This window comes from Pteronotus mesoamericanus, unplaced genomic scaffold (genome assembly GCF_021234165.1).
Source record: "Pteronotus mesoamericanus isolate MK-2021 breed Mesoamerican mustached bat unplaced genomic scaffold, CSHL_Meso_final contig_101, whole genome shotgun sequence".
Classification (NCBI taxonomy): Eukaryota; Metazoa; Chordata; class Mammalia; order Chiroptera; family Mormoopidae; genus Pteronotus; species Pteronotus mesoamericanus.
This window is the reverse complement of record NW_026555001.1, coordinates 4,337,665-4,349,352: the sequence shown is the minus strand read 5'-3', so window position 1 is coordinate 4,349,352 and position 11,688 is coordinate 4,337,665. Positions and strand designations below refer to the sequence as shown.

The 11,688-nt window shown below is 41.2% G+C and overlaps 1 protein-coding gene across 2 annotated transcripts in view; it reads right to left on the bottom strand.

Moving 5' to 3' along the window:
* Positions 1-6,194: 6,194 nt before the first annotated feature.
* Positions 6,195-11,688, bottom strand: part of KCNG3 (potassium voltage-gated channel modifier subfamily G member 3) — a 29,053-nt gene continuing 23,559 nt past the window's right edge. For both annotated transcript variants that reach the window (XM_054565842.1, XM_054565845.1), the window contains exon 2: positions 6,195-6,840. In XM_054565842.1, the coding sequence (XP_054421817.1) occupies positions 6,195-6,840 (646 nt within the window). The remainder of the gene's footprint in view (positions 6,841-11,688) is intronic.

Sequence of the window (11,688 nt, the reverse complement as noted above, 5' to 3'; positions counted from 1 at the left end):
CTTTTTTAAGAAAATTATTTATTTCTAGAAAGAGGGGAAGCAAGGGAGAAAGAGAGGGAGAGAAACATCAATGTGTGGTTGCCTCTCGCACGCCCCCCACTGGGGAATCCGGCCACAACCCAGACATGTGCCCTGACTGGGAGTTGAACCGGCGACCCTTTGGTTTAGCAGGCTGGCATTCAATCCACTGAGCCACACCAGCCAGGGCTAGTTCCTCTTTTTTAACTTACCTAACTAGTCTTCCAAAATAGCCTAAAGCTTATCAACAAAACCACTATTCCTCATGCCCTTCCCTAGCCATTTGTCTTGGATGGCATGCTTAACCACACGTGTGGTTTTCTACTGAATAGGATGCAGGTCACTTCTGTGAGGGAGAGAAAAGCAGCACAGATTTAAAATGGGTAATAAAAAGAAGTTATCCATCTACCATCCGCAGCGACCCCTCATAAAACTTTTGTAGGGCCCAGGAAACCATACCTTTTATTATTAATAGTTGATAAAAGTCTTCATTACTAAGTCAAATGTTATATCTGATTTCATACATAGCAGATTTTCAATAATTGGATCTGATTCTGATCCTCATGCAGGTATGGCCTTCATTCTTGTGTACTTGAAAAATCAAATCTAAAAAACATATACTTTAGGAGATGGTAACACAACAGAAGGGTGACTCACAGGTTGAAAGAATCCCCTAATTGAGTTCCTGCCTATAAAATATTATGTTTTCAATTTTTTTTTCACCCAAATGACTGGAAACCTATTTACTACAAAAAGTGGGATGCACCTAATTACTTTTTGCCACAGTGCTCCTATCCCTGCCTTGCACTGCAGCACAGAAGAAAAATCAGAAATTTTAAAATGTTAAGAAAAAGATACAAACATACATATGCTCAATTTCTACCTGATCTTTTTAAACTGAGGTGACTGGAAGGTAATAAAAGGTGAGTTCCCTTACATTTTTATAAGATACGATTTTAATTATTTTTTTAAAAAACTTGCAAATGGTAAAATTTTCTGAATACAGAAACAAAATTAGGTAGTTTAAGTAAAAAAACCCCTAAATTTTCCAATTCTGTCCTATGAACAAAAATAAGCAGCTGTCACATGGACCAGGAAGCTAAGCCTTACATCGATTTCATAATTCTCCATTTTACTTCCCAGGGTTTCCTATGAAAGAGTGGCTAGAGCTAAAGAGATAAGACAAATACACATATCGCCATGGACACACACGCACAGACATTTCTCTAGTGTCAGAGTTCAAGGTGTATAACCCAAGCACTGCTCTCCACTGAGGAAGTGGAGTTCTCCTACCCTCTCTATTGTAGAGGCCGTGGAATTCCATCAACGCTGCAAGATCAAGCTTGTTAACACACAGTAAAAAGCAATGAATAAGTTACAAAAGCCTTTGACATCAATACAGAAAGGTACCTGTCATTACTTACACTTCCTTTCTTCAATAAAAACAAACAGACAAACAAACACACACTATTAACAATACCCCTTACAGATGGCGTCTACTGGGGCATGGGCAGACTCATAGGATTATTTCAAAACAATTGAAATAACTGAAATCTATGGAGGGAAAAAACCTACTTAATACAGAATTATGGGAAATTTTAGTATTAGTTTTAATACAATCTTATATAAATAAAGCAAGAGCAACACTTCACATATAAACGACACAGCACTACTTAGCCCTAGTAGGTGGAACCCAAATAATACCTTTTCCCCCTGGCTTTTCATCCATTAAATGTCATTAATGCTTCCACTGTACTTGGTATAGTGTTGGTATTTTTTAATATAAGTCAAAGGATTCTCACCAAAGTTACTTACTTCGTTTAAATTACAGAATAATGCAGGTTATTGAATTCAATCCCCTAAAGAGTAAACTGACAATTGCACCTACACTAATGGCCAGCAGTTGAAGCGCTTCTTGGGAATGTGTGACGGAACTGGAAAAATTTAAATGTTTAGGCATGCGTGGGGAATTGCTCAAAGGAAAACATGTTAATCACAGAATGGGACAATGTAATCACGCTTGTGGTGGCATTTCACACGCCTCGGGAAGGCTCCGCAGCATAGAGCAGTAAATCATGAATTTACTTTCAGGGGCAGAACTGATATGCCGTCCTCTGAGTGCAGATGGGTCTGGAAAGGCAGGAAGCACAACACCGTATGCAAGCACGCTGAACAAACAGAGAAGTGTGTGCAACCTTCCCTGACCAAAATGGCACTTTTCCAGAATATTCCATTAAAGCTTCAACGCATGTTACATCCTATTCAGCTATGACACTTCTCAACCTGTACCCTCTAAATACGGCAATGATAACTATGAACTCCGCTTACTTTTATATATGAACTGCATTTATTTGTATGTATGTGAGTGGGTGCATAACTGAAGTTTTGCAATTTAAAAACTCTATAGAAAATCTGAGTTCCCTATACACGGATCCCAAGCCCTCCTTCCTGACATCTAGGGTGTCTCAAAGCAACAGCTGCTTTTTATTTGACCTATAAAAAGGGGCCCCCCAAAAAATATTTTTAAAAGAAATTATTCATGCCTTCTGATGTCACAAAACAAAAAAGAAGGATGTTCAAAGAGCACTGAACCAAAAGTCTGCAAACGAGGTTTCTGGGTTTTGCCCTGACACTAGGATGGCCAACTGTCCCAGTTCTGCTTCGACTGAGGGATTTCCCAGGGTGGGGGACTTTCAGTGCTAAAACTAAGAAAGGCCCAGGCAGATCAGGACAAGTTAGTCTCCCTCGGCGTGACCAGGCTAAATCTCAACCCCCTGGGAGCAGAGCTCCCTGGCTGCCAACATTTGGATGGGATAAAGGGAATAGGGAGGGGACAGGAAGGCCTCCAGGGCCCTTTAGTGTTGTTGTTTTTTTTATTGAATTTATTGGGGTGACATTGGTTAATACAATTATATAGGTTTCAGGTGTACTCTTCTCTGCCAGTATCTGTATATTGTACTGTATGCTCCCCACCCTAAGTCAAGTCTCCCTCCATCACCATTTATCCCCCATCCCCTCTCTCACCGTCCCCCACCCCCCTTGCCCTCTGCAATCACCATACGGTTGTCTATGTCTGCAGGGCCCTTTAGTTCTAATTTCCTATGACCCTGGGAAATATTTATACCATATTTGATTGAATTATATGGTGTATGCCAAAAGGGAAGGTACCTTTATGTAGGTCAGGGAACTCTGGAAATATTTTGTGAAGCTACACATTAAGTTTGGAGTTATATAAGCTTAATAGTAAAACAGAGCTAGGAGTTTTCAGGGGGGTTTTTTTCATTTCTATAGCAAAGAGGAAAAATAAGCTGCTTCTAGAAAATATCAAGCCAACAAAGAAAATCCTTCCAACACCAAAATCTAGCTTAATCCCATCTATCCCCCTCCACCCCCTTACTTCCCAGCTCAAAGGAAACCTAGGCAAGACAGCTGTACAAAAGCATAAAAACAGGAAATATTACTTTGAATATATTTCTACAATTTTTTTAAGAATCTACAAAGGTGTGGTTACAAGTAACTGCAAAATTCTAGAGCAAAGGCAACTGTTTCAACTAGCAACTCACAGTAACAGTAGTCATAAAAGCAAAAGATAAATAAGGCCTTGAATAGTTTCAAATATGTTCTCTAATTTGTATCTTTAATCCTGAAAAATCCATTTTAGAGAATAGAGTCAGAATCTCAGGTGTGGTAAAATCAGAACAAATCTTCCGGTGCCCTCTTTCCTCTCTGGGTATTCCAATTAGGATAACATCTGACTTCCTGCTACTAATAAAGATCCTAAATGAAAGCATTTGTGCCATGAAGACTGAGTTATGAAAAATATCTAAAAGCACAACTAAGAAATTCGTCCTGTCAAATACTTCTTTTAAAGGCAATAACGTTCAAGGGAAGTTATAATAAAATGCCTCTGTTCATTTTTAGTAAAAAATAGGTAGCTGAACTGTCTTTAGGATTTATCCAATATGCTCCTTTATGAAAAGTCTGACATCTCCAACAGAAATTTCTTACTTGTTACTGAAGGGCCGCCTCACAGTCTGTGTGTGTATTCACACATGTGGCTCTCCATGTGCACATACAGGAATTTGCTTCTCCTTGCCTCTTCACACTGAAGCTTCTCCCCCCAAATCAGTGAATCGTTTCTGCCCAAATCTGTCACAGACACTGTGGAAATACGAAGGCGTGTACAAAAAAAGAGGATCCCAGTCTTCAAGAGTACTTGGGGAAGATTAAGACATAGTATTCCCACGAAGAGTTCCCTGGGTCAGCAAAATGGATGGCTATTGTATCTTCATTAGTAATATTGGGATGCTGTCATCTGCATATTATTTGCATAAATCACAAAGCCTTAATCCAAATAGGTAAGAAAAAATAAATCCATGCTATTTATTTTAAATATATTAAAATACAATAAATATACAATAAATAACATAGTTTACTTTGCGTGTGTACTGGGTAGTATACCACTTGTGCAGTAGTAGGAAAGAGGAGGTGAGATTCTTAATGGCCAAAATATCACATAAACTCAGGAAATTGGGGAAAAGGAACAGTTTTGTTATTATTACCTCAGCAATGGCAATGGCAAAGAAGTGTGGCTTCTCAAAACCCAGAGGTTTTGTTACGAACAAGCTGCTGGGCTTGGTTTTAGAGATGCAGGTATTAGCCCTTCCTCCTTCACAATCGGACCATCTCTTTCCTGGTTTTCTACCTGTACTACTTGAGGTCTAAACTAGATGATGGCTGATATTCCTTTAATGAACACTTCTGGTAACCCCTTCTTTGATAAATATATCAAGGTCCCATCCTCTCTCTGTTCCCTCCCCCACACACACACTAAATTACAGTGTACAATATTATTCATTAATTTACTACTTTAATTTTTTGGTGTTTAAACACTTAATTTATGGCAGCTGGTTAACAAAAGCAAAAATTTTAAATTCACCTTGCTAAAATTTAGCACTAAACGGTCATCAGTTTTAGATCTAATCCTAATAATCTACCCAGATTCATGTGACATCTTATTCAATAGTGTTGCAAGAAGTTTTGGTGTAGCCATAATTCACAATGGTGAAGATCAGATCAAATAATTATTCATTTGCTTTCAGATCAAATAAGTATTCAGATCAAATAAGTATTCATTGCTTTCAACTGGCTTAAAATGGCTAAGCTACACAACATCCAAGAATAAGAAAATACTCATTTCTTTTTTTATCATAACCCAGTGACAACATCTAGGCATGATTTTGGTATACATAAATATCCTTTCATTTGGTAAGATTTAAACCCATGTCGTTCAGTTGAAAAAAAGAACAGAACAAGAAATACGTGGGTTGCGTTATCATTTTTTATGTGAAAATCTTCTTGTTTGGACATCTGAATGTTAGGACCATTACCACCTAATGACAGCAATGAAATCAAATAAAATAACTCTAATAAACTGCTAAATAATATAAGCTCTCTTCATTCTAAAATACTCTTTTGAGTCATTTCAGTAAAGAGATTTTAAAAATCCAAAATGAAAGAAGTGTAGACATACTCAAGTTTCACGAAGCTGCGTGATAAAGTGAATAATAGACACAAAAATAAATCTGGGAATTGAAGAATGTGCTGGAAAAGTTTTCCAAATACTATTCTTGCTTGTATCTAGCTCCATTATGCAATTTAAATAGAGCCAAATTTTTTAAGTATTTGTTAAACAGTTCCTGCATGTGACATATGTTTCCAAGATACTTCTGACATTGATATGAGAGATTATAAAACATTTAGAAATGAAAATGTTACTCTCCAACAAAAAACACCATAACTTCCAAGCTTCCTCTGAATTCATAAGATGGAAAAACAGTTGGAAAAATAGTAGCTTTCCATTCTAAAATGTTCAAATAATATACTTTAAAACAAAAAAATATGTAATTGTTCAAGGAAGGAGGAGACAAGTATAAATAAAATAAGATCCTAAAATTAACTCTAGAAATCATTTCTTTTCCTTAGCAGTCTCAATCCTGTTTACTCCATAATAAGTAAATTGTTTTATCCCTTCAGCTGGGAAGGACAGTTTTTATCCTACCAAGATGATAACAGTGCCACGCTGCAGTGCTCACCGAGCAAGAAACACATAAATATGAAGTAGCATCAACTCTTTCTACCAAACAAAGTGTATGCAAGACTTGATTTGCAATGCATTAATTTAGGAACTCGGCGGAGAGGCTCCTACTATATCTAGCTGATCTAAACTTGAGCTCATGATAACACTGTACAAAGCTGTGGTAGATGAAAGTGATAGGTAATGCCAATAGAACAATTCCACTGACAACACAGACTCCTCCAAGAATTCTTCCAGGCATTGTGATAGGATACATATCTCCATAGCCAACTGTAGTCATAGAGATAATCACCCACCAGCAGGCAGCAGGGATGCTGGCGAAGTCCTTGTTGGATGCTTCCAGGTCCAACCCATGTTCAAGAAGCTGAGAAAGTGCACTGAAGATTGCCATGGCAACACAAATGAAGACAAGTAACATAACCATCTCTCGATAACATCGTTTGAGAGTCAAACCAAGTGTCTGAAGACCAATGAAGTGACGGGCAAGCTTAATCACCCAAAAAATCCTCATCATTCTAAGCACCCTCAAGGTGACTCCAGCCCTCTGGAGTTGAGAGTTCTCGCCTGTAAATACTGTCATTAACACGGAGATGTAATATGGCGTGATTGCCAGCAAGTCAATGATGTTCAGGGGTCTCTTGACAAACTCACACTTGTTTTTGGAGACGATGAACCTCACGATGCACTCCGCAGTGAACCAACCTATGCAGATGGCTTCAATTATCCTGTCAAGAGAAGAAAAGAAGAATCGATCATTTTATTTTTAAGCATTTTAATAGCTCTTAAGAGTTTTTCAGATAGTACTATACTGACATATTAATTCAGTTACTTATTCCAGAAAACATAAAGAACAGACAGTATTACCAACATCATCGGACCCACCAGGACGCAACAGAACAACAAATATTACAGTTCAAGTGAAAATTAAACTTGAGAAAGGTCTTATTGACATACTGCATGTAAAACCATTAACTTTTTTGAAAAAGATTTTAATTATTTATTTTTTAGAGAAAGGAGATGGTAGGGAGAGAAACATCAATGTGTGGTTGCCTCTCACGCGAACCCCCCACTGGGGACCTGGCCTACAACCCAGGCATGTGCCCTGACTGGGAATTGAACCAGCAACACTTTGGTTCACAGGACGGCACTCAATCCACTGAGCTACACCAGCCAGGGCTAAAACCATTAACTTTTTTTTTTTTTTTTGCTTGTCACTAATACTTAAAATCTCTCTTATTTTGTGAATTGAAATGAACTAGTGCTCAGCTAAACGCAACATGACACGTTATGTATCTTGTGAGGGCGGTGATTCTCAACTGTGGTGTCAGTTACGAGATAGGTCAGAGGACTTTGTTCCTATACAGTAGACACACCCGAGTTTTCAATGATGTATTTTTTTGTAAATTAGAGTGAACACAAGATCACTTCTCAAAATGGTACTCTGTATAGGCTTGGTGTGGGAGACACACGGCGGAGCCAGCTCTCCGGGCTTTGCAGGACCGCCGCGCACTCACCAGCAGGGCACCGCCACCCCGTGACTGGCACAGCGCAAACAAGGCTGAGGACTCTTGCACTGGAGCAAATCAATCACTGGGATGAATTTTCCCAAAGACCCCGCTGGCTTTCCGTAGCAATTTTTATGCAACATACATGTTTAAAAGGCCACACGTTAGCTAGAGCAGTATTTACCAACCCTTCCCCATCACTGCACGCACTGAAACTGAGTATCATACCTACACAACATACCAGCACCAAGGAGCTATGTTCCTAAAGCAGAAGCCACCTGCCTGGGGCTTCTTGCCCTTGCCCGCAGTCCCGAGGCTGAGAAAATGAAGTCTGAGCACACCAGTCAGGAAGCTTCGATCCAGAATAAGAGGTAATTCTGAGGTAATTTTTAATTAAATTACATTTTTAGGTTCAAATTAAAAGTGATTAATTACTACACCATCATTCATTTGTCTTTGCATAATTCTTTCCCATCACTGACCTTGACCCAAACATCAGAAGTGCCATAGAGAGACAAGATATTAGAGTAGGTGAGACAGGAAAGACCACAGGGCAACGTTTTGAAAAGAACTCCTCCCAGTGCACGTCACAGGATGCAAGTCGCACTGGAGGTTACTCGGGGAAACGGACACACAGAACTAGCCATGTTCCCCCACTGCCGGATTCGCAGGCTGTAAAGATAAATTTTATTTATTATTTGACTAGGTAGTACATTCATATAGTTCACATTTCAAAGGTAAGAAACAGAGGATTCAAGGAAAGCTCTCGCTCTCACCCCCTTGCCCAGCCACCCAGTCTCCCAGGCTTCATTCCAGCCACCAAAGCCTCCGGGCACTGTGTGTAAGAGCACCAGCCGCGGACCCCCGAGAAACTGCAGACCCAAGCATATTACTGTCCTGCACTGCTGTAAAAAATCACCACCAACTTGGTAGCTTAGAACAACAGAAAATTATTCCCTCCTAGTTCTAGAGGCCAGAAGTGCAAAATCAGCATCACTGCGCCAAAGTCAAGCGTTGGAGGGCCAGGCGCCCTGCGAAGGCTCTCGGAGAGAATCCCTCCCCTTGCCTCTTCCGCCGCTGGTGGCTGTGGGCCTTCTCTGGCTGACGAGCCAATCGTTGTAATCTCTGTCTCCAGGGTCCCACTGCCTCCTCCTCTTCTGTCACTGCGTCAAGATCTCTCCTGAATCCTTCTTATGGAGAGGAACGTCCTTCTTAAGGAGACGCGTGGGACAACATTTAGAGCCCACTGGAATAATCCAGGATGGTCCCCCCATCTCAGGATCCTTAATTTAACCACACCTGCACCGCCCCTTTTGCCACCTATGACAACATCCACAGGTTCCAGGGGTTAGGACATGATGTCTTTGGGGGCAAAAGCCTACCACACAAACTCAGCAGCTGAAGTCATAGCTGCCTCCACTATTTCTCTACTGTATTATCTGCCGCTCTGCTCATGGACCCCATTACTCTGCGGTTGGCAGCACTTCCCTGTCCCCATCAGAGTATCAGGAAAAGCTGCTGCCATGACAGCTTCTATGAACCTGGAGGCTTAGAAAACTGGGAGAGTGAAGAAACTTGGCAGATCTGAAGGAGAAGCCGCATTTTTTTCAATATATAGTTTCAACATATATATAACCATATATCACTTCTCCTTGGTAATGCTCATCAAATATTCCATAAGTCCCCCACATTTCCAGCCCCTCTGCAGTTAGGCAGGGTCCTGTGACCAGGTCGGACAGATGAGCTGTTTGCCAAATGATTCTATCACTTCGGGGCAGGAGCACAGAATGAGTGCTGATTCTCCTCCCTGCCATGGCAACCTGGAAGGCCTGTGCCCTCCGAAATGGCCACAAGACAGCAGGGCCCCTATGAGCCCAAGTCCCTGAGTGTCTGCGCAGAGAAGAACCTGACTCTGATTGGACCCAACATGTGAGCAACAAATAAATCGTTGTTGGGTTAGGTCACTGAGATTTCTAAATGCGTTGTTATCCTAGGTAACAAACTGGTTGGTAAACACAGTAAGATCCGCAGACAACGGTAACAGCAATGGTTTTCTTGCAGTGGCTATGGTTAAAATGTCACCAGTTCTCCAGCTAACGTAAGGGACAAGGGACATGAGCAAGAGGGCTGCACCTGCTCCCGCTCTGAGGGAGGACCCTCGCCTCTCACGGGGCACAGTTGTATTGATCTCCTACGGACTCTCCTGGCAATAAAATCCTGAGATTCTATTAAATTAAGAAGAGTAAACATTTTAATTGTGCCAGAAATACCAGAACATTTTCTGTTTAATTATTTCCACCAGCAGCCAAAGTTGTTCAGATAAAAAGGAGGAAATCCAAATGGTGCAGAATAATCCCTCAGTAAAAGAATTTCAAAGGGGTGAACTCCTCCATAATGAGGACCCCTGGGCTCTTCCTGCCCACCCCCCAAATCAGATACAGTTCGGCCAGACTCCCACGCTAACAGGACGTATCAGCGGGAGCCCTGGCGTCTCCCTCCACCCAGGAGTTTGCCAAGGCCGTCTCCAACAGCCAGCGCCACCAAGCCTGCCCGAACCCCCCACGCTTCCGAATGGCACTCTTGCCAATACCACCACCGACAACTCCTGGAAAACCGAGTACTGTTTTACTGAGCGCCACAGCCAACAGCTGGGTGTTCCCGAAAGTTCCTGCCACAAAACACACACACGCAAAAAAAGAACTAAAGCAGATAGTAGGGAACAACATATTTTTTTGAAGCCTATTCTGATTCCTTAGAGGCCAAATATATGGAAGATCGTGGATTTGTGGCTGATAAAAGTATATTTTCCTCTTATTGAGGCCTTTCAGTTGGGCAGCGTACTAGGCACTTTACAGATCATCATCTCATTTAATCCTTTCCAAGAATTCCAAGAAGTGCCTATTCCCCCTCCTATCTCTATTTTACAGATGACAAAACTGAGGCTGAAAAGTTAAACATCTTTCAAGGTCATGCAGCTAAAACATGACAGTGGCACATGTAATGAAACTTGGATCTATTGGGTTTTGAGGTTCTAAGGAACCTTTAAAAATGCTAATGATTTTATGACAATGTTCACTGTTAATATTAAATGATATATGTCAAACAGCAGCATTTTTCAAACTGTCGGTTCTTAACCCATTAATGGATCGAAACTGACATTTTTCAGGAAAAAAAATTGAAAATATCAGAGTATATCAAAGTGCTCTGCAGGATCTCGCCTCCTCACACCCACCTCCTCAGGCTGTCCTTGCTTTTTCCACTTTCCCTGCAGCAGACAGGAGCGTGCGGCGCTCTCCGTCGCCTGAGTAAGCAGGGCTCTACCTCCTCACTGCACAGCAGTTTCTCCTCTGCTGTGCCTCTGACCTCGGTTTTGGCCAACACACACACCAGATCCACACACTTTCTTGACAGATGAACAGAGACCAATGACCCTCTACAAAGAAACAACCAGGTTCTCGCCCTAATATCCAAGGACTTGCTCTGCTAAGGCAGGGGGCTACTCATGGCATATCAATCTCCATCGAAGATTAGAGTGTTTCTGTGAAAACTTACAGACAATTACTACAAATAAGCCTTACCTCCTTGCCTCTTTCTGGCATAATCAATTCTATTTTCAACCCCAAAGCACAAATTAAGTGCGTTTTGGTAGAACCGGAGGTACAGGCATATCTCAAAGACATTGCAGGCCTGGTCCCAGATCATCATACGAAGCAAGCATCTCAATAAAGCCAGTTGTAATCTTTTTGCTGATGGAGGGTCCTGCTTTCAGTTTGTGGGGAAAAAAACACCACCATCACCTTTTGAAGCACAATCAAGCCAAGCACAATAAAATGAGATATGCCTGTGGCATATATCTACTAAGTGTGACTTGGTAGAGATGAACGCTACAAATTAAGAATGAAATGGTTATGACGCTTTGTCAACGTGGCAATTTTTAACTTTTTGAGATGGCAGACTGAGACCATTCGGCATACAAAAGAAAACAGAATGGTATTATCAACCAACAAGTATGCAGCCCCATCAACCATCGGCCTACAGCCAATTCCCCACCCACATCCCCTTCCCTCC